The sequence below is a fragment of the Pocillopora damicornis genome, chromosome 1, assembly GCF_964200805.1.
Source record: "Pocillopora damicornis chromosome 1, jaPocDami1.2, whole genome shotgun sequence".
Taxonomy (NCBI): domain Eukaryota; kingdom Metazoa; phylum Cnidaria; class Anthozoa; order Scleractinia; family Pocilloporidae; genus Pocillopora; species Pocillopora damicornis.
The window spans coordinates 8,580,001-8,604,193 of record NC_142670.1 but is presented as its reverse complement, the minus strand read 5'-3'; the positions used below and the strand labels follow the sequence as shown (position 1 = coordinate 8,604,193).

General features: G+C 37.0%; 2 protein-coding genes across 2 annotated transcripts in view; one reads left to right on the top strand and one right to left on the bottom strand.

The window, feature by feature from the left end:
* Positions 1-19,934, bottom strand: part of LOC149051802 (adhesion G protein-coupled receptor D1-like) — an 86,657-nt gene extending 66,723 nt beyond the window's left edge. The window contains exons 1-10 of the mRNA XM_089214831.1: positions 19,907-19,934; positions 19,261-19,648; positions 18,665-18,686; positions 18,496-18,555; positions 17,760-17,967; positions 17,353-17,460; positions 17,055-17,145; positions 16,870-16,981; positions 16,766-16,815; positions 15,932-16,058 (exon numbers count right to left, since the gene is read on the bottom strand). Coding sequence (XP_089070957.1) covers positions 15,932-16,058; positions 16,766-16,815; positions 16,870-16,981; positions 17,055-17,145; positions 17,353-17,460; positions 17,760-17,967; positions 18,496-18,555; positions 18,665-18,686; positions 19,261-19,648; positions 19,907-19,934 — 1,194 coding nt within the window. The remainder of the gene's footprint in view (positions 1-15,931; positions 16,059-16,765; positions 16,816-16,869; positions 16,982-17,054; positions 17,146-17,352; positions 17,461-17,759; positions 17,968-18,495; positions 18,556-18,664; positions 18,687-19,260; positions 19,649-19,906) is intronic.
* On the top strand, positions 8,388-9,735 carry LOC149051803 (uracil nucleotide/cysteinyl leukotriene receptor-like). Its single transcript, XM_089208027.1, has one exon. The coding sequence runs from the start codon at positions 8,426-8,428 to the stop codon at positions 9,398-9,400; it is 975 nt and encodes a 324-aa protein (XP_089064153.1). The 5' UTR covers positions 8,388-8,425; the 3' UTR covers positions 9,401-9,735.
* Positions 19,935-24,193: the final 4,259 nt, after the last annotated feature.

The following is a 24,193-nucleotide window of genomic DNA, read 5'->3' as shown; positions in this document are numbered from 1 at the left end:
GTCCAAACTCCGCCCATCTTCCTTAAACCAATGTGCCACGCATTAGTATTCGAAGTACCACGCTTTTGAATCTCATGACTGATAAACTGCCATTCTTCTTGAGTTTCGATGGAGACTAAGTCACCTCCCTGGAAGTAACAGACATGCGCGTTCTCATACCAATCTCTTCCGCTTTTCGAAAATATGTAGGATGAGTTTTTGAAACAGGTTGCTTGGCACTCTATGGGAAAAAATTAAAGGAATAAATAAACGAAGAAAAACGTATACTGGTTGTAACAATAGCGAAAATTTCGATGATGGAGACAAAGGAATAAATAAATAAACGAAAAAATGTATACTGATGACAATAGTAACAACGATAAAGATGGAGAAGAAAAAAAAATATACCATTAATGTCATTCCAGCAGGAAGTCTGACTAATTATTTTCATAATTCAGTCAGATCCTTTTTTTTCAGTTCATTTTAAGATACTTAAATATTAAATTGTAATTACACTGCCTCACCTGTTCCTGGCAATTCCACCATGAAATGAAGGATGACTGTAGAAGAGAAAATGGGAAAAGTGTTTTATTGTTATGTCGAAAATAACATTTGAAACAACAATAGAGTTTCTTAGATTTCAAGTTAGACTATTCGCCACAGTCTACCCATGACTTTTTTATCTTCCCTAAAGAGCTGTCTAAGAAATTGAAAGAAAGAAATGCAGCATCTCCGCAACCAGCTAAACAAAACTTGTTACATATCGAAAACATTTTTAAGGATACGGTTGATCTTCGCGAATGTTCAAGGGATTCGTTTGGTTGACGTTACTCGCAGGTGTAACTAAGAAAGTATTATGTAAAGGGAAAAGGAGATGAACTAACCCCGAGCTAAATTGCCCTGAACCAGCCACAAGAAATTCACAAGATGTAAAAGAACAAACAATTGGGGGGTTATATTTGTCCCTATTCAAAACTAATCCAAATCTTTTAATGTTGAGAGCACGATTGTTTATTACCATGCGAATCCTTATATTTCATCAACTCATTGTTTAACGAGAACATATTTGCAAATTCGCAGATGCGTACTGTAAGAGCTTAGGTCTCCTGTGGTTGGACGTCAAGGTAGATCGATAAAAAAAAAACAATAACAGCAACAAGGAACTAACTAACATATTTCTTTTGTAACGTTATCTTCTTTATACCCGAAAACAAAATCTCGAACAGGGTTAAGGTATTTTTAGTTTTTATTATTATTTTTTTTACATCAGGGCAATTGCGGGAGATCCATTTCAAAAAACGGAACCCCCACCGGGTTTTGCGGTTGGTATGTTGGGGAGTCTGAAAACCAAATTTCAAGGCAAACTGTATGGTTTACATTGTATTTTATCGCGTAGTAAAAAGCATGTTTTTTTTTATTTTTTTTTTCAAAGCTCTGCCAACAATGCCGACCACCAAGTGTCCCGCGTTGTCTCGGGAGATTCTCAGCAAAAACATATTTTGCGGATAATAGATGCCCGGACCAGACCGTAGTTAAATAATCTGCTGAACGGCAATTTGGATTAAATTTTTTCTTTAACTCAAAAGCGGCTTGAGCACGCTGAGGCAGAACTCGTTAATGTTTGCTGACCGTGTGCGCGTCGCTTCAACCACGAGCCCTTATCCATTTCGGTGAGTTTCTTGAACCGTTCCTCATCGAGTTTCCTCAATTCTTGTACTTACAGCCAGGACTCTTTTTTAGTTTCGCCTTAGGAATCTCTCCTTTTTTTTTTATCTGTGGCCAATCACAGTCTAGTTTTAAAACGCAGTCAAATAACAAAGGTCTCAACATGCAAGCGAAATCAGGAGATGTTTACATGACGGATGTACTTCTAAAGGGAAGTCTATGACTGATTATTGTTGTAAACTAGTGAGATATTATTTTTTCGCGGAACATTTTAAGGTACATAAATGCTGAAATTGGAATTACACTACCTTGCTGTTCCGTGCAATTTCATTTTAAACAATGAAATAATAACAGCTCAGAACCATTTGACACCGACTTTTGAACGTTTCTTTGAATCCGTTCTCATGGCAGGTACAAGGACAGGCGTTGCACTGGAGCAGATGGCAAGAATAATCCTTATTAGCAATATTCAATCTGTACACATTGTGGTTGCATGTCTTACTGAGCACCCAAAAGCCTGAAAAAAAAATAATGCTAATGATAAATTTAGATAATTACAATAATCATGTAATATGTAATCGACAATAGTTGACTGAGCACCTTCCCCCTCCCTCGCCAGAAAAAAAAAAGCAGATTCATGAGATTGTTGAATAAATTTAGGGTAGAACTTTCATATTATCTACCATCCCAGTATGGTGTGAATAAATATAAAGCATTTATAAAAATTAAACTTCTATTTGCAACAAGTATTAGCCACCGTGAAGCTACTAGACGTCACTGACCAATTTGCAAATGAAAAAAAATATTTATCCACTTGTTATTATTATTATTATTATTATTATTATTATTATTTTCATTTTGATAGGGTAGGGCGTTCCTTCGGACCATTTTGCAGGTTGCCCTTGAGCGAGTGATGCCGTGTTTTCATAACTACGCTGTGAAGCCCTTGAATTGATAAAATGATGTTAGAACATTTCCGCTCAACGGTGCTTCGTTTATTCAACTAAATACAAGATGAAAATGAATTAGTAATAACAAATATTCGGAAGATAATAAGTAAATTGAAAAGGAAACGAAGTAAACTGCCGTTCTCTTTTGCAAGAAGACTTGAAATGGTGTTGTTAAGCTAGTAACCTTAGTTATTTATTAGAGTTGAAGAGACACCTGACCGTATATTTTGACATTCGAGAATTCGCATATCCTCAAAGTGAATTGACGGGCTTAAAGTACACATCATCATTTGCATATTTGGGAAAAAAATTATCCATTTTTATGATAGACACCTGAGTTAAATTAGAGTTAAAACTTGTTGCAAGGGAATGTATTGAAAAAATTAGTTTCTTGAAGTATTTTCCTGAAAATAATTTGTGTTGGCTTCCCCGTGGATGTTGGTTTGATAAGTTGTGATGAGGGACAAACTTTTGGAAAACCATTGTAGCGCTGTGGTTGCACCCTACACCGTTTGGAGAGCCATAGAATCGACTCGTCTGGGTATACTTGTAATAAATATTAAAGAGAATAACTTTTCTTTTGAAAATAACGTTCAAACCAGCTGCCTATTATAAGCATATGCGGGAAATTGAATATCATGCAAATCATTGATGTCAGATCTTTCTACTTAAATTCAGTGATATTTCCCCATTTTGCTTCCGTTTGAAATTTTGGTGAAACAAATATGATTAATACAAAATAATCATTTTAAGAAACTTTTTAGAATTCTCTTTGTAGGATAGCACGCGAAGTGCAATGATCCTATTTCTAAAGGATGTAGCCTTTAGCTAAAGATGTTAAATTCACGTGAGTATTCATGTTAATTATAAATCATTAATGGCCATGCCACTCTTTGTTTATTTGGTCACTTAACAACGAAAACAATAAGTACTTTTAGAGCACTTACATCACAGAAGTCGCTAAAGTTTTTTTCGTCCATCAAAAATTGGGCATAGTAGTTAAAATTGTTGTTTGATAAAATCTCTTTAAACTGGAGGGCTAATGTTCTCCTCTCCTAGGTACGTGGGTTTTTAATCTTTCATCCATTAATATTTCATTATCTCATTTGCAATAACGAAGTATTAATGCTATACTTCGTGGAGCCACGCATAATATGGTAGACAGTAGTAGTTTGTTATGTCTAAAAACGCACATGAACGTTCAAAAGAGTTTTCTGATTGGCTGTTTCCTCCAAAAAGTGACGAGTTCATAACTAACAGCTAATGATACATGTCTTCGCGATTAACCACCTCTTTCAGACTACCCCAAGGGTTTCTAAAAGAAAAAATAAGAAAAATTCTGAAAAGAAATATAAAATTAACATAAAGCAGGTGCAGTTTGAACAATTTTGTGAAACAAATATATCTATCGTGAATTTGAAGAGCTCTTTCGACGTTCTTAAGGTGTTTTGGCATGTAGGTGCAATTTTGCCTTCGTAATGGTTACGATCGCTTTAATCAAAACCTTCCAAACACCGAGAATATATATTTTTTCACCTCTTGATGATGACCTGCATGCAATGGAGATAGCTATTGCAGACAGGTAACTCGCTTTATTTGCGCTATTCTGAGGCATGCGATTCAAGCTTTAAATTTGGGACAAAAGATGGAGTTTTTAAATTCAAACCTAAAATTAAAAGTTCTGCTCCGATTTGACCACCTTGTATCTGTTTTATGATAAAGCAAGCTGTTTCAACCGGTCTGAACGCACGTTATTTCAAACATTCATCAAGTGCAAAGGCGAATTAAAACCAATCACGCCGTTCGCATGGATTTTGGAGAGTCTTCCAGGCAACCCTCTCCTTTGATTGACCCATTTCTGAGAAATACGTGCAAATCTAAAACTTTTCAATCGTGTTTACATATTCCCGCGTAAACAAAGCTTTCAGCTACTAACGAAAAACAAAAATGTTTCAGCCGACCATCAACGGCAAATCTGCTCGTTTAAACTGCCAGTCTGGCAGACGGGTCGTTACTACTGTCGCATTCCTAATGATCCAACGCTAAGCCTGACAAATAATCACAATGGTGAAAATAATAAGGTTGACCCACAAATGTCACTGAACCAGTCAACACCTATGCACAACCCCTAGATGGATCCCACATCGAATGATCGTTGACATTTCCACAACACAACATTATAGAAATATCTACCTTATTGGTACCTAAATTCGTGGGTCTTTAATTCCGCGTACTGGGCGATTGCAAAAAAAATCGCCAAATCAAAGACCTGCGAATGAAAATCAATGCTAAATTGAAAGACACGAAATTAGCTCCCTTAAAAAAATTCAAGTCGCTGACTAAACTGATCAACTCGTTACAATAACAACATCTACAGGATATCTACGCATCGACAAAGACTCAAATTATTATTTGGTTCTACTGGTAAATTCTATTTTGTAACTTCTGTTCTAAATTGCCTTAACTTGCAAAGAAAGATTTCGCTCTCTTCGTACATATTCCTTAGAATACTAGGACGCGAAAGTCAATGCCCCTTTTTCATGTTTGCGTTTTAAAATCGTCAAAATATAACCCCGCGATATATCTCCTCGCCAGTATTGCGGAATTAATTTCCTGCGAAGTTACACTTCATGCCTTACTTTATCCTTTTTCAGCAACAAATATCCAACCATCATGAGGTTGTTTAATGTGACCGAGCGGGTGATCAATAAATTTTCAGCTTAGAAATTAAATTGGTTTCTTCAACATCTATACTGAATATGAGATTTTTAATATAGGCATTTTTTTTTAAATTTGATATTTAGTAGTTATGTCTTGGGTCAAACATGATGATTTTTGCATTTTCATTATTCACAGAAGTATCTGCCCTTATGAGACTAGTCAGTGAGGTTTAGCTGGTGTCCTTTTTTTTTTTTTTTTTGCAAAGTTGTTAAGAAAAATATCTACTCGGTGTTAAAAATTGTTTTTGTATGAGAGAGTTGACTTTTCTACCCTCGTTTACTCAACTAATTGAAGAGAGTTTTTAAATTAATAATGTTTATGCTAGCGATTTCGATGAAAAGTGGACGGGAGACAGATGAAGAGAGTCTGCATTTTCTTTCAAGAAGAAGGCCCGGGGAGGGGTTTTTAGGTGGCTACTGCTTCAGCAATATGTTCATTACCACGGGGAGTGGAGAGCTAGGTGTTAACCATTCATTTACCTATTCCAGAAGTGTCATAGCTTTGATCACAAAAATCGAGCTCAAAATTACTCCTTCCCAATTTGCATCTTTGCGCAAGAGTTTCACGGAAGACCTTGTGTTTAACCAGACTTAAAGTATTTAAGGAGTTCAATAATGGTATGGTACGCTTGCTTACCAAGGAACTCTCCCTTAGAATGAATAACAAGCTACACAATCAGAAAACGTCTTAGGCTCTATCAGTCTAGCCCCCTCTTTTTCTCCGCTTGCTATTAGGAGGATCATAGGTTCGAGTCATGTCTTGAGATATGCTCGTGGTAATTATACTTACTGTGCAGAAAGTCACGTTTTTAAAGGAGCATTGGTACTCACTCAGGAGAGTTAATAATAGTTGTGTGGTTGCCTATATTTGACAAGTTTTGGTCTTAATACTTCTTTGAGAGTTATGTGTGTGTTAGTAACGTGTTAGAAGAAAAGGACTATTTTCTCCAATTTGTATATCCTGCAGATCTGAGCAAAGTTCCATTCTCAGAAATATTTCAGAGAACACTATTTTGTAAAAACGATAGACCTTGCGTTGTTTTGTGCCAGAGCGAACCGTAAATGGAAAGTATACAATGCGGGAAATTGACTGTTATGCTAATTAAAAAACTGGTGCAGAACAGTACAGTATATCACACCTGTCTTTGCCATGCACCACAAAGTGTGATTGATAATATCAAAACCTTCTTTCATGCGATAATAGGCATGATAGCAAAGTTTTATTATATGATTTGTGTTTTGATTTACTAGATACGAATTTCTTCGCTGCGTGGACGTTTTATCGTTTAATTAACGATGATGAATCCTTAATTTTAGACTACGAGGATCAGAGCACGAGTCATACAGCATACGGGAAACGGTATTGATTTATTAGGTATGATTGTTTGTCTGACAAGGTGATCACTTTTGATGTCGATCGCGACGTTTCGACAACATATCGACTGCACGTTTTCGACGATCAAAAAACTATTTAAGCAATACTCTGTCGACCTTATCGCGTGAAGAAGACTCGCAGTACACAAACGAAATGTCGTTATTTACATCGAAAGTGACTACGCCTTGGAAAAAAAACTTCTTTTTCTTTATGTGCAAGTGTATTCATCACGATTATTAGCTGCAACCTTATCATAATAATAATAATTTTATGCTTAAACATGCATAAGGTAGATAAAAAATACAGATTTTTTCGTCTTTTCACGAGCGTGGGACAAATAAAAAATTCTGAGTCCCCTTCGGATTCCTCGTCACTGAGCCACACAGACTTCACGGTGAGCGATGTCTATTACAAAATTCATATGACACGCGTCCTGTATACAGCTGGGATCAACAAGATAATAAGAGAGATGGCAAGTTCTGAGCTCGGTAAAGGTTTGATCCTTCATGGGGACTCATAATTTTTTCTTTGTCCCAGGCTCGTGACAGGACGAAAAAATCTTTCTTTCTTTCTTTACCGAGCTCAAAGTTTACCATCTCTCCTAATATATTAACAAACATACGCATACTAGTTCACAATAGTTTTTCGATTAGCTGTTTCCTCCAAAATTGCCTACGAGTCAATAACTACCTGTTTGAGTATACCCTCAGGGTCTCCAAATATGATGGGGAAAATATTCTAGAAAGAAGAACCGCAAATTAATGGCAAAAAAATACTGGCATAGTTTCAAATTTTTTGCTTAAAGATTAGTTCACAACATGAATAAAAAATGTTTCATTGGTGTTTCTGCTTGTTGTTTTATTGGTATCAAGATATTTTCTCGCTGATGTAGCGCAATTTTTCTTCAAAATTGCACGTTTGACATCGAAACTGATATCACTGAGCAGCAGATTTCTTTTTCCATGTTGAGTTATATTTATCTGAATCTGAGATAGCTAGCAACTTATGAAGCAATTAGCATGAAATTCGAGAAGTCTTCTACTTCCACCCTTACCACACGCTTGAGATTTTCTTGGAGATGCAAGCGAATCTTAAATGTTTCGTCTCTCTTGGCGTGATTAAAAAAGAAATAAACTCTAGAAGCTAACGTTGAATGAGAGGTTCAGTATGTCTTCTTAACTTTACCTGAGCGTAATACTTTTTTAAACCTGCATTTAATTCACTGAAAGACTATTTTTGTTTTTCTCCATGTCATAATATTGAAGAAAAAAGCAAATGAACCGACGTTTGCTATTGAACGTATGTAAATTGAAAAGGGAAAACACGTTTCGTATTACTTGTTTTATTTAGTATCTTATTATCATTACCACTCTCATTCATGGCCATTTTTGATCATTTTTTAACTCATTAATGTTTGGTTTGCTTAAAATCTCCTCTCTGGAGCTACTTAAGCCAACCTTTTCCATTACATAATATCGCAATATCGCACTCCATGCTCTAGAGGGCATTAGTTTCAAATTCAGATCCTTTAAAGCAATTGGCTTCTGTTGATTACGAAGAATGTTATTCAAATTCAGGCAGTGCATTAGTGGCGTATATAAGGTAATTGTTTTGCACAAACCATTGAAAAGTTCTAATTAACATTTTTTTGAGGGTAATTTACCTCCCTGAAGACGTCTTACATTGAGGAGACAATATTCTGCCTTTTGTCATAGAACTGTTATACGCTTATCGTCATGGAGCGAGATTTTGAGAAGTCTATTTGTCTCGGGAGTGGAATATCTTTTTCCCTACTTTCATTTCTTATATCAGTTCTTAATGGTGTGACTTTGGTGGCATTATACAAAGACCCCCTTCGTCGCTTCAGAAAAACATTTTCCGTGTTTTTGATATTTATTGCTGCGATGGATCTGTTCGTTGGCATTGCTGTTTGCCCAGCAGAGGCTGTTATGAGGCTTAGGTGTACATTTGGAGAAAATTTTTCTCCTACGGAGGGAGATTTCCCCAGAATAATGGGATACATTGGAGTTAACAGCTCAATTTTGCTCGTTACAGCCATGTCGGTCGATCGTTTCGTTTCTGTTGTGTGTCCTTATTTCTATCTTCGTAAAGTCAGACCAAAACACCTCGTCTTTTGTACAGTGTTCATGGTTGTTTTCTCTACCATCTTCGCCTCTCTTCAGCTCGTTGATTTGTCTCGGGATGTGTACGTTTTAGTCGATATTCACTTACACACGACGTTTCCTCTTGTCGTAACTACAATGGCCTATACCGGGATTTTCATAACTTTGCGAAAGAGCCGCTCTCGCGTTGATTTGCAAAGAAAGTCATCTATCTCTGAAAACCCAGTACTTAGCGACATACGCAGACTAAAAAACACCCAAAAACAGCATCGATGTGCCACAACTTCGTTTTTAATCTTAATTTGTCTAATTACTTGTCTGGTTCCCTATTTCGTCGTTGTTCTTATTGAAGCAAACTGCTACAGCTGCCACGATCAGAAATGGCTGTTGATTTTAAGAGTAACTTCCGAGATATTTCTGAACGTCAATTCTGCAGTAAATCCTATTTTGACTACATTTAGACTTAAAGAACTGAAGCGATCAATTGAAGTAGTATTATGTGGAAGAGAGAACATCAATAATGTGGCAGATTTGGAAGATCAACATCTTCAAACTTCGAGAGCGCATGTATCTAATTGTCCACGTTAATCAGAGGTGGAGGAATCATACGCACGGGAAAACCTAACTCCGATCATTTTTATCAATGTAGAAACAAAATATTTCAATACGCGACTGTATTGAATTGATTACTTCTACTAAAAATTTAAAAACAGCTTCACCAAGGATACAAGGCCACAACCATGATATAAATCATTTGTCGAACAATGAAGCCTTACGTTAGTTTAGTTGTTTTTTTTTTTTGGTTTTTTTTTAAATTTTCAGCATTTTTTGTGTTCATCACTTTCACAAGACATAGAAATAGACACTTCATTCACGGCTAAAATGCACAGTCCAAACGGTAAATTGTGAAGTCAGACTATCTGGTGAATGATAAAATTTCGTGATATACTTTTCCTATTTTCTACGTACGATGCTCAGCGAAGCTTATATAAAGGAGTTTCTAATGGAGTCTATTGATCACGCTATTTTTTGGCCTTATCGCTCCACGCAAGTGTTTTAAAACCCTACGGCTTGCAGTTGAATAGACTCATTAGAGCAGGTGTGCATTGCCTAAAACGCCACTTCTTTGAGGCTAATCATCATGCATTAAAAGGAATCTTATCAAAATTAACTCAGTCCACGTAGTAAATTCTGACGAACAAAAAAAAATCCAACAAGCTGTGCTTTCAAAACGAGCCTTTTGAAATAGAGTGATCAATACCTAATATACTCTCACGTGTTTCAATGCATCGTAAAAAAAAAATTACTGCTTTCAGTAATATTTTAGGCCTTACCAGCGGCCTAAAACGTCAAATAATTGTAAATCGTTTCTGCGTGGTGCATTTATCAATAAAAGTGGACCCTGTTTACACTGTCAAAGACCCCACATATCTTAAATGAGCTATATTCATATTTTCTTGGTCTGGAATCTTAAATCCTCGAATCTGATATTCCATTCCCCTTGGATGACCGTTTAATACAGGTTTGACTATAAGAGCAGTTTACTGCTTCTGAATTGCATAGTAAATTTTTTTTTAATCTACTTGCCACTTCGCCAGAGGGAGAAATTACCTTGATTTTTATGATCAACACAAACATGAATTACGGCTTAAAGACGCCAGCAACTTGCCAATATGAATGGAAGATGTCCTATATAGGCGATCGGCAGAAGGAAGAGCCTTGCTTAACTCAAAAGTTCTGAAGCAGATCCATTTACTACATGTGTTGCATCTGAGTTCGTGCCTATGACATCACGAAATAGCTTTTCCAATGCACTTTGCCTGTGGTTAGCCAGGGCTATGCTTGGTTGGCTGTAAATTTTGCGAATAAACTGCCTCAGATACAACTTTCATCTTTCCCAGCACATATGCCTTTCATTTTCAAAAAACCAAGAGTGAAAATTCATGTGATTCTTTGCCATAAGCGTGCACTGCATGCATGAAGCACCGTCTTAGAAAAAGCGTCCCCTTCCGTGGAGCAAGAATAATACATGTCACTCATGATTACACACTTATACCGCGAACATAGGTTAGTCAGTCATTAAAGGGGCTTAAAAATCAACTCGGTGTCACCTTTTCCGAGTCGCTACACCTAACTTATAGCCATGTGATGCTTTTTTTGAGCTCGGTTTATAGGGATATTTATTACGAGTATTGAGGCCCTAAGATCCATATATCACCTACGATGAAAACGAAGATGTCTACAAATGTCGATGGCTGGAATAGAATTGCAATTTTGGCGTTTTATACTGTATATGGGAAGACGAAAGCTACTGATCCCTATTGCTGATTTGCTTCAAAAATAAATAATAGAAGGTCTCTTCCAATCATAAATACCAGTAAACTCATAAAGAAAATTACTAATTCTTACGTTTGGTTCCGAAATGCTTTCCAAAACACTCAACTCCTGTTTGTATCTTTGACCTAAAAAATTTACGATTTTTTAAATGTTTTTTTTTATTATTATAATTTTTTTATCAGAACAGTCATAACGTTTATCTATTTGCAATTTGGGTGTTCATTGATTTTAGGAGGACATTGAAATAAACGAACGTACACCAAACAAACAGTGAATTTAAACTTTTTCTTGGTTTTTTTTTTTTCCTTTTGGGATCCGACACAAGAACTGAATCAGAAGTTAGAAGTTCATCAAGACTTTCTCTAGATAAACTATCGTAGGGAGATACGACGACTTACTGTAGCAAGAATAAATGGACATAAATAAAGTTGATACTCACCCATAAATCTTATCAACAATGCGTTCGTAGTCGATGATTGAAGAATGTTCATTTCTTCAAGAAATAATTTCCCCACGGCTAAAAAAGCCAACTTAAGCCGGATGATGCACTCGCTATATGATAGAGTGTATTATATTACAGTCGGTATGATGGTTTGTCCATTATCTTCTACATCGTTGTGTAAAATTATTGCTCGTGAGTGCTTGATAGACCGGTATCCAGTAAATGGATGATTTCAGCTTGTATTTTGTTAATTTTTAGCGACAGTCAAGCCTTTAAAATGCAACATATTGTTCTCGATTTAGAACTGGCTGACATGTACAGTGTGAACGTCCGGTTTTTCATTTCGCAGTTACACCACAATGTCATCTGAAGTCAGAACAAACATTTTCTGTTTGTTCTTGAATAGAAGGAAATGACTAATTTCAGACATTTCTTAAGAACTACCATTTTAAGCGTCGGGGTTACTTTTTGAAATCTATCGCAGTTTTGCAGTAAACTTTTTAATCTCTCTTCTAACGGCTGTCTTATTTACATCTCATTCCTATTTTACTAACTTTTTTTGCCTAAAGCAAATTTAAAATGGGCATAAGTTTTTTTCTGCCATTAGAAACCTGCCCCTGACAGCCCATTTAAGTTCAAACTTAAAAAGTTAGAAAAAGCAATACAAACGAATAATTTAAAACGAGATCAAAATTTTGTAAATTAAAAATGATGCACTGAGAAAGTCACAGTGGGTACTACAATTTATATTGAAAGTAGAAATCAAATAGCAGCGCGCTTATAAGGATCCTTAAATGTTTTCCTTGTTTTCTACATTTGTAAACCAAAAAGAATTAATAGTCATGAATTTGGAGAACTACTACGTTTGTTTCTTTATATACACGAGTGTTTTTGGGACAAACTTCTTCAGTGCAGTGCTTTTCTCGCGCCGATAAACCTTAACTCGCCAGTAGCATTACGCTTGAAATACCCTTATCATGATATCAAACCCTTAAAAATTATTTCCGCCCAACACGGAATTTTTTTTTTCGGAAAATATTCGAACCTACAGGAAAGGATACGTATAACAGGAGTACATGATCCTATATGAATTGCCTCCCCCCTTCCTCCCCCCCCCCCCCGTTGGGGAAAAAATTAAACAAAATAGACGTGACTTCATTAGTATATTCCTGATAGTTTATATTTCCTCAAAGGTGTTTCGGTGATAAACAAGAAGTAGCAAATGCGAAAAATCGCTGTAAGAGTTGCTACTTGTGTATATGCATTCATGTTGTATCTATCGATGCCGACTTTTTCTCCGACTAGTTTTCATTCCAACATTTCAAGCAATACACTTGATCAAACATTTCGACTCTGAGAAATTTGAGAACATTCGTCATTTTCCTGACATGGATACAAAAAAAAAAAAAAAAAGGAAAAAAAATGTGGCTTTAAAAAATAATAATGATGACTAGATAGGTGAATATGTATTTATTATACATTTGTTTATTTATCCATTATTGCTATAGGAGCAACTATTTTGTGTCACATTCAATTTGATTACGTATCTGACTTACTATATGGAACACGAAAACAGATTAAAGAAAAGACGTTAAAATCGTTGATTTGTATGTTTAACACAATTTATAGGCAATCAAGCTTTTACACAGTTTTTTTCTTTTAATTTTAGGGCGAACCTTAAACTTAACAATAAAAATACAAACATTGCAGTTGACTAACTTCAACGCCTTGGAATGTAAAGCTCTTCTACAAGTATTAACATTAAGCAGAAATATCTTAAGAAGGGCGACAAACCGAGTGAGATTTATATCATTGTATCCGTTCCATTAAAACGAGGGTCCAAGCATCATGTACTATTGTTGTTAGCAGTACTGTCTCCAATTTATCCAAGCTACCTTTGCAAAGGGCCTACTTCCTATGGAAACAGATAGACCCATGATTTACCAGGATGCCGAATGCGGCCCTTCGTAACAACAATTAAAGTCAACAGCTAATAGCACTATATAAGCGGTTCATTTATGTATTTACGTCATTACGATAATGACCAGGATGGCCCTACCTTTAGTGAAGGGGGGGGGGGAGGGGGGGCATTGGGGTCTACGAAACCGCAGAACTGAAAAAAAATACATTTAAAACCGCAACAAAAATTTGCTTAAAGCCGAAAATCGCATCCAAAACCGTCTAAGCCGATTTTTCACATCCTAGTTGTCAAAACCCTAATCGATCCAATACAGATGACAGATAGAGCACAAAGAGGTCTCACAGCTATGGAGGCAAAAAGATTGCCGCTCAGATCAAAGAGGAATTGGAACCCGAATAGGAAAAGCCAAAACTACTTCGGACTCCAAATCTGAAAACCCATTAGTATTTTTGACGAAAACCGAAAACCAAGTGCCAAAACTCGGAAATCTGCGAAGCACAATAAACACCAAAACTGTAAAACCGAAGTTTGTTTGGCAGAAAACCGAAACACCGATCTAAAAAAATGACGAACACCGCAAAACCAAAAATCCTAATCCCCCCTTCCTTACTGATACTACGATACTAATCAGGCTCTACTGAGAAATTACTGAGGGAAGGTCATGCTAAGTGATTGCAAATCGCTAAAAGATGATTGACTAACTTCACCGAGGCGCGGTGCTATTTATGCATCCAAAGACTGCATTTCGACTGCCCTTATTTTCCCGGCATCACTTGCGTTAACTCGTGAGCTCTTCCTTGCAGAGTTTCCAACTTCGTAAGATGGAAAAATTGCGTTCATCCTCCTTTTCAATCGCTCTTTAATCTGTAGATGAACAATTGGCTAAATATCAGTTCTTAACCATCCAAAGGTCAGTGATTCTAAAGCCTAACAATTCACTTGATCTACCTTCCCTGTTTGATATCATTCTTACCTGGCTGTTTCGCACACAATTGAAGAAAAAAATCAGGAATCCCTAAGACAGAAAATTATTTCAAGATCAGCCTTTTTTAGAGATGGCAGAGCGTCGTTTAAAAAGTTTGATGTAGTGCAAACATCTTGTAATCTCTATCTTGAAATCGTCTTTCAAAAATGGATAAAACAGTAAATTAAGGGAAGTTGCAGATCTCAAAAACCAAGAAGTAAATCCCCTCTTGTCGACTAGGTTACCTTTGAACGGGAAATATCATCAGACTAATGTAAGAATGTAGTTTGGACATTCAAGTTAGAAAACAGATGATTAGATTTCCGACAGTCTTATTTACATCTCACCTGAATCGAATTGACGACGGTGAAAATGTAGGCGAAAGCTTTTTGTGATGACGACAAAAGACCGAATACGCACCTGAGTTGAGTTAAAGATGGTAAAAATGTAGGCGAAAGCTTTGTGCAATGGCGACAAAAGACCGAATAGCCACGTTATACCCATCAGTGGAATCATCACCGCGCATGTTTTAAAGCCAAGTCTGCCGGAATAACGACAACATTTAAAAAAAGTTTGAATTATTTGATTGTTTCCTGTACATGATCATGAATTAACCTCTTCAATGAATAAGTAATTAATTTCTCACTGTTTATTGCTAACTAGGGTGGAATTGAGGCAAATACCTCACAACTAGATGTTACAGCAATTGGTTCCCGTTTATTTAACTTTTTTCCCTCCACTGATTAAAATATTTCGCTAACTACAAATTTTAAGTCTCACCGTATCTACTTGATATGAGTGTCTTCCCTCATAGGCTGCACTAGCGTGGTCATCTCTTTTATGACTCGGACGAGAATCAAAATGTTGAGCTGAAACAAAGAAGGAATGTCAAATATCGGCAGAGTGGTTGTTGCTAAGACAAGTAATGCTGAATACATTGTGGGCGTAAATTGAGCTAACAAGCCAACTGGGAGCTGGTCAATGAATTGGGTACAAATTGGCTTGTTAGCTCAATTGGTAGAGCGCTGCACCGGTATCGCAGAGGTCATGGGTTCAAATCCCGTACGGGCCTGAATTTTTTTCAGGTCCTATTTACAACTACTAGTTTCAGTAGTGTTCTTAGCTGCGAGGATCTTCTAATTTCATCTCTCCACCGCAGTGCAAATATGTGAATTTTCATATATCTAAATTCCTCATTCACTTGGATGTTTATTTGTACCCAATTCATTGACCAGCTCCCAGTTGGCTTGTTAGCTCAATTGGTAGAGCGCTGCACCGGTATCGCAGAGTTCATGGGTTCAAATCCCGTACGGGCCTGAATTTTTTTCAGGTCCTATTTACAACTACTAGTTTCAGTAGTGTTCTTAGCGGCATGAAAAGAATTAGAAATGTGTCAATCACCTCAAAGGAATTGTATTACCACTAGTGAAGGTAAGGTAAACATTAGTCCATTACCCCTGAGCTGCCATTGTAGTCAAGTAAGACAGCAAAATGAGTCAAATGATTGCAGCTGCACACTGTTTCTTCTGAGTTGCTTTGTGATACAACCACATAGCATCCTCTCCCTGAAAATCCTTCTGAGCTGGAAAAATAACGACAACGTTAAAAGAAAAAAAGACACAAAAAAAATTAAAACAATAACAGCAATATTATAAAAAAAAATTGTGGAGAAGACCTTTGGTTACTAAAGGGTCAACTAGCTATCTTCCTCATATAATCGTAGCCTCGAGACTTTCTTGACTACTTTCCATTTTATTCAGTAATTGATATGTGCCACTCATAGAGTCGGCTTTGATATTCTAGCCGGTACGATGTGATGAAAAGGTATATTGACGATCCAGGCGAGTAAAACACAACTGTATCTTACCTTCTGTGAAGAAAATTGAAAAAACGGAAATATCGAAAAAAAATCAAAGGTAAACTTTTAATTTTGCGGTAAAAAAGACGATTCTGTTAGCAACAATATGTACGACGATGGCAGAAGCGAAAAATGTTGACAACCGCAAGTGAAAAGGAATAAAATGCATAAAACAAATAGCTTCAAAACAGGAAGCAACAGATTGACAGTGATGGATGTTTGATAACTTTAGGGAAGTCACATTGGCATCATAGTCAAGTGGGGACTTTTTCCACTCGAATATTATTGTTTTTTTGGTTTTTCATGCTACAAGAGCTGATTGGTGTTTCCTTCACAAACAAAAAAAAATTCATTGTGATTAACAAAGATTACGGAAGCCTGGCTTGCATAACTTTTTAGAACAAGGTACGTAATATATTTCAGTTTCTTACCTTTTGTTAAAGCCCCTCCAAAACACACATGTCTTTTTTCTTTCATTAACCTGAAAATGTGTGTCTCCTTGAAATAAATAAACACAGTGTAGAGCAATTGATACCAATTTTGATCGTGTTCTTACCTTCAGGTTTCTGAACTTTAATATGATATTCGCTTCCAGTTTTTCTGGTTTTGGATCCATAGCCACGGCCATTATCCTAGAGTTCAAATACCTAACAAAAAAGGAAAGGAAAATTATAATTTTTATATTTTGAATCATATAATTTTAGAGAAGTTGAACTTCACCTCGTGGCTTTGCCTGCTTCATTCCTGACAAGTTGATCTGTGTCTAGTAGTTCGTGGAGATCCTTATACACAATCCCAACAACTAATGAAACTAAAAAAAATCGAAAAGTTAAAAAGGCTGAAGCACAGTCTTTTAAGAAACTTCAGATAACTCAATCATCTAGACTGTGTAAAGAAACAAACAAACTCAGGACTCTGTTTATGTGCAAATGAATTTCAATACCGCGTAAATTTATAAGGGAAACCAGGGGAATTGTTCTTACACAATTTAGGAGTAAACACTGCAGTAGATACCAACCGGATTTCGGAAAGTTTGCAGACAAAACATTTATGCTTGCTTGCAATTCTTGATTCTCAAGGTAGAAATCACTTGCATTTTGATGGTAGGCTTTACGAATACCTAGCACTAACGAACAAAACATCAGGTGATGGTTTCAATAATTTCACGACTCTTGCTGGACTGAAAATACAGTCTGTAAACCATGGTTGTATCAACGCTTTTATTTACTTTAGCTCTCAACGAGTGCAATCCTTAAAATATTGTAAAACCATCAATAATAAGGGGTTTTATGATTGATAAACACAAATAGTCAATGGACGGACCAGATAGATGGATTTGATCCAGCAATAGCGTTTCTCATTCAGTAATCTGTACAAATTTATTTCATCATCAAGGCCCATAGACCATATTGTGTTCAGACTCACCCATTTTGTGACTGTCGATCACTTGTGGGGACCTCGTTCCAATCAGGTGGAGCTTGCTGTAGTTAAGAGCAAAGTCCTCAAAGGCAACTGCTACCTTAAGAATGGATTCTCTTCTTGTATCAATCTCTTCTGTTACAGACGCGTGTTTACGAGCTTTTGTGATGTTTTTAATAATGGTGATGAAGACTTCTAAAACCACTATGGCTTCCTGTAATGAAATGTAGTATTTTGCTCAGCTAAGGTACCAAGAATTTGTGGGTAGAAAACAAAAAAAGATTAATAGATAAATGAGAAAAAGTATTCCAGCGAGAGAGCCAACCAATGTCGGGCACAGATATATGTGCGCAGGTTAAATATCGACTCGTCCAGAAGGATCAATTATTCAGTTAATTCAGTTATTGTCCTATTATTTAAAAACAGATAACAATTATACTGATAATTATGATCATAATAAAACTGATAACGATAATTTATCAATAAAAATTCCAATAAGATATTTCTTACAGGCATGAAAAACTATGTAGCTCAACGTCGTAATCAAATTAAAAATTATGAGCCATTAATATTTTACTTTTACGAGCAATATGAGACGAAAGCAGAAAAACTAACATACCGACAAAACATGATTTATACGCTTTATGATAATTCATATTTGCGGATTCTGTTTGAACATTTAAAACAGACCGACGGAGCGTTAGCTGCATAACTGTGGAAAGAAATTAGTATAATAAAATACCTGCAAGGAACTGACATTGGTAATATCCATTCTGCCAAGTTTAGAGACATGTTCAGCCGCCTGAGGTAAGGAAAATAATAGTTGAATTGTAGAATATGAGAATCCTAAAAGGGAAAAACAAAAACATACAAACAAACAAAACAAAACAAAAACAAAAAAAATTACACACCAGCTTCTGAATCATTTTTGACTGCAATGGCGATGATGATATCAATGGCATTAAGGGCGCGGATGAAAGCAGGTAAAAAGGTAACTGAAACGACGGCAACTGAGACTGAGACTGAGAAGGTGACAGGGAAAGCGGTGGCCAAAGCGAATGGCGACGGCAAGCAAGACTGCAACTGAGACAGTAACTGCGAAGGTGACTGGAAAGATGACTGTGATGTCAACTGAAAAGTCAAGTGCGATGGTGAAAGTGATGGCAAGTGAGAGGCCATCTGCAATGGCAACTGGGATAATGTTGACTGTGAATGTGGTGTTGAATGTAAATCCCAGTGCAACTGAGATGGCGAATGCGACAGCAACTGAGAAGGCAACTGTGACAATGAATGAGAGGGAGATTCTGACGACGATTGAGGGAGTGGCTGGGAAGGCGATTGGGAAGGGAACTGCAGCAATGACGGGAACTGCGACTGAGATGGCAAATGAGACGGTGTATGAGAGAGTGACTGAGACATCGACTGCATCACCGACTGCATCACCGACTGCAAGGGTGACTGAGACATTGACAGGGATGGTGATTGTGACAGTGAAAGAAATTTCAAGGATGATGACCACAGTGGCGGCGATGGAGTAGGACGTAACTTTCTGGATTCGGATGATGAAGATGCGTCTGCAGTTGACTGAAACGTCCTGTGAAATGCCAACTGTAACAGGGACTGAGAAGGTGTCTGGGAAGTCGATTGCCAAAGAGATGGCAACTGAGAAGTCGAATGCAGTGGTGACTGAGAAGGCAACTGTGACGACGACTGTGAAGGAAACTTGGAAAGTAATTGGAAAGGCGACTGCGACAACGACGATGAATGAGACAGTGGATGAGATAGTGACAGCGACAATGATAACCATAATGGCGGCGATGGAGTGGGTTGTGGCCTTATAGATTCGGATGGTAAAGATGTTTCTGCAGTTAAAGTTGAGGATAGTAATGAGGCAGCTGACAAAAAAAAATAAACAAACAAACAAACAGGTAAACAAACATTAGTAAAGAACAGGAACAACCAGAAACGTAATGATCTAGAAATGTTTGCCCAAGTGAAAATTTTATCCTGATTGTCAGAAGGTCCATGAGTTCCGCTTGCTATGATAGCAGTGGTGGGTGTACCAAACGTGAACTCATAGGTAACATTCGCATTACGGTCAATGAGCCTTTTACTTGATTCAATATTAAAAATAAATGGCTAATTTCTCTTACCTTTGGGAATTTCACAAATATAAGCCATATAATTGACTCTATTTTAATGACTCTATTTTAAGGCGCAACGAAGTTTAAAAGAATATATTTTCTATTTAGTTATTTGTTTAGAATCTTAAACACTTCTTCGTAAAGCAAAAAAGTGTTCAAATCATTATTTTACTTACTGTAAGCTTCTGTTCCACGTTCTGTTGAAATTTTAGTCACGAATAATCGAGTTGTTGAAGCCCCAATAGATGTAAAGAAATCCGACGGGTATGAATATGAAGTGACGCTGTGACTATCTGAACATTTGGTGATGTTACATTTACCGTCACACGTCTGTGTACAAACGTTAGCGTTGCAACACATGTTGCACACCTGTCCTTTTTCTCTGCATCTTTGTGTACATTTTTTCCCGCTGCAGTTCAGTTTACATTCTTTAGCGTCGCAGATTTGTTCACAATGCGGACCGTTACATTCTAGATCCATTACACATTCATCTCGTTTACCTTGACACTTCTGTGTTTTACACTTTTCCCCGCTGCAGTTCAGTTTACATTCTTTAGCGTCGCAGATTTGTTCACAATGCGGACCGTTACATTCTAAATCCATCTCACATTCATCTCCTTTACCTTGACACTTCTGTGTTTTACACTTTTTCCCGCTGCAGTTCAGTTTACATTCTTTAGCGTCGCAGATTTGTTCACAATGCGGACCGTTACATTCTAGATCCATTACACATTCATCTCCTTTACCTTGACACTTCTGTGTTTTACACTTTTTCCCGCTGCAGTTCAGTTTACATTCTTTAGCGTCGCAGATTTGTTCACAATGCGGACCGTTACATTCTAAATCCATCTCACATTCATCTCCTTTACCTTGACACTTCTGTGTTTTACACTTTTTCCCGCTGCAGTTCAGTTTACATTCTTTAGCGTCGCAGATTTGTTCACAATGCGGACCGTTACATTCTAGATCCATTACACATTCATCTCGTTTACCTTGACACTTCTGTGTTTTACACTTTTCCCCGCTGCAGTTCAGTTTACATTCTTTAGCGTCGCAGATTTGTTCACAATGCGGACCGTTACATTCTCGATCCATTTTACATGCATTTCCTTTACCTTGACACTTCTGTGTTTTTTTACACTTTTCCCCGCTGCAGTTCAGTTTACATTCGTTAGCGTCGCAGGTTTGTTCACATTCCGGACCGTTACATTCTCGATCCATTTTACATGCATTTCCTTTACCTTGACACTTCTGTGTTTTACACTTTTCCCCGCTGCAGTTCAGTTTACATTCTTTAGCCTCGCAGGTTTTCTCACAATCCAGACCGTTACATTCTAGATTCATTACACATACCTCTATTCTAGTATCGCACGTCTGTTTACACCCTTTCCCCTTACATTTCATGTAACAATTATAATTACCACTGCTGTAATTCCCGAGCGGATTACAATGATCGCCATCAGTGTTACATTCCGATTTACATTTATCCTGATTGCAATCACCATTACCCGGCCCAAAACCTGAAACGACAAAAACAAGAACAGAACCAAAAATATGAGAATACTGAATATGAAAACGGTATGACGATAAGTATGAAAAATATCAAGGTATTGCTTCGTTGCGCAAAGAAACAACTTTACACCATTGTTGCTTAAAACCACTGAAAATAATTTTCATGGAAACTACCATTACAGATAGGCGGTCCTCGTAAGATTAAAGAGTGAGCCTTCTTTCCATTACTACGTTGTTTTGCAGCTTAGGAATTGAGAATTACATAAGGGTGTAAAGAACATTTTTGCATGACGAAGTTGGCTTCTCAGCTATTGTTTACAGATTACTGAAAAATTAAATACCCAAGAAAAACTGACTCATATAAAAATTGCAAAGGAGAAAAACAAGCCTTGAAAGACTCGGAATGGTATTGCTAAGCTGCTAGGCTCGGCAGTATCTTAAAGGGGTGAGGCGACCTAAATTTCAATTATCTATTTAGTCACTACAGAATTTTCGTATCTTTAAATTAGGAAAAAACCCAAGCTTTAAATATTCCGTCGCAATTTACATCCTTGCGAAAAAGCTTCACTTTTTCTTAATAGGCTTTAAGCCTGTATCTCAATAATACATTGGTAAAACTGCTTCCTGAGATATCTCCCCTAAAATATTTCGTGTTGGCTTTATGAAACAAGCCTGTGTGGTCACCTGCCACCAAGAATGGTCTTATCAGAAACTAATCTAAGTTGTAGCGGTCTTTGTTTCCGCTAAATTTTATTTCGAAGACTTTTCAAAGGGCAACCATTAGAAGTACTCCTCGAAGTGCGGTTAGAATGCATTCTAAATGAAAAAAAAACCATTTAAAAGGAGCTTTTGCACCCACCCAGCATAGCTATTCATAACAGGAGTGTTCCCCACATCTGGCAACTTCTCGTCATCATTATTTTTTCCGTTTTGTGAGTTTAGTTCCTGTAAGCTGAACAAAATGCAACCCTCTGGAAAATTGTCAGCGGCTGGAGATCGGTCCGAAATATCATTTGCCAATATAAATGCAAGGCTTGTGATAATTTTCCTTTTAGCAAGAACCAGCCGCTTACTCACCGCTGGCAAACACTACGGAATATGGTTTGTCATGCAAATTATTTCCGTCGGGTCTTTCTGCCGCAATTTAGTCGCAGTAAGCCTTTTTACTTAAGTAAAAAAATATAACAGGAACGAAACTAACTTTTCTAGCAAATGCTACGTTTTAATTTTAATATTTTCAATAATTTAGCATGGGATACACAATACTCGGCGAAAAACAGTGCATTTTTGAATAGTAAAGCTTTAGGCTAAAGATATCAACTTGTGGTGACGGTTTTTATTCCTTTTAATGTTACTATTAATTACTGACAGTTGCTACTCTTTGTTTCTTAAGCCCTTTTACATCGAATGAGGTTGTTTTAAGAGTGCGAGCATCATAGGAGTTGCGTTGAAACAACTACGCCACCACTTGAAATATGTCTAACTGTTACGTTCCTTAATCAGTTACTTTTTATTTTCTTTCTAGTATTTAATTAACGTCATCGCTTTTTTTCTAAGACTCCCCCTAAACAGCTCGCATTTCAGTCAATTGCATGTTTTCGAATAAGAAGCATCAAATAATACGGCATCGAATGAGTTGTTCGTCTCCTTTTAGTTTCGTTTGTGATTTGGAACTTTTACTGTGTGGATCAGATATATAAGTAATAATTTTCGTTTTTCCTTTCGTAAACATATTTGTTGACTCAGGTTTTTTATTTATTTGTCCTCTCATGGGCATGCATATGAACATTTTCGTGACAATTTCGAATATTCCGTGTTTTCCATGCAACAATAATATTCTGCGGTGCTCCGCCTCAAAAAATGCGCAACTTAGTGCATCATCATTAAGCCTTTGATACAGAATTGTTTTATCGCCTTTTGCTTCAATTGCTACTCGTTTTTAATTGATTTCTCCTATAAGTTGGTTCATTTAGTTGAAATCATTTGAAGTTGACGAGAAACATTGACTGCTAGTGAGGAATAAATTTAAGTTCGGTTCTTTCATCGCCTGCAAGTCTTTGTCAGTTCGTAGTCGTAATTATACCCTCATTAGCCAGGGACAAGTTTTGAGCTTCATTTAATGACGAGCATGATCGTCGCCTTGCTACAACACTAATGTAAGAGATATATTTTTTTAGCTCTTTCTAATCGTCCTCAGTAATTAGTGCAGAGCGGAAGATCTTACCTGCACATGCCACGCACAAGAGGGTGTTTTTGACAAAATATGTGACGTTTTTCGTTTCTTAGAACAAAAAATGGAGATAGTAGCTCACCGAAGCTTAATCAGTCGTTTAACTTCAAAAACCCACAGAGTTAGAGACTGATTTGCTAGATATGAGTATTCCCTGTCTTCGTCGTATATATGGTAAAATGAAGAATCTCTGATGTCAGAATTTGGGAAGCACAGTCACGCGGAATATGGAAACGGACAAATCGTTATTTTTCGCCTTGGAGGGAAAAGGAGGATTTTGTAGAGGGGAACACATGGTTTTCAGGAGTAACAGAATGGAGATCAGTCGTCGCTAATGGTGCATAAAGAGGAAGACTGTAGATAATTGACTTCCAATGAGGGGGGAATTATTGAAATACTTCCCAGTCTTTGGGAGGATCGGGTAATTTTTATGTAACACGACTGAAATCCTGCGAAATCCCCACCCATCCGATCCCTTATCGATACTAATCTACAAACGAAGATCAATCGTTGGTCTCACAATGTGGTCCCGTTCGATATGGATCCGCATATTG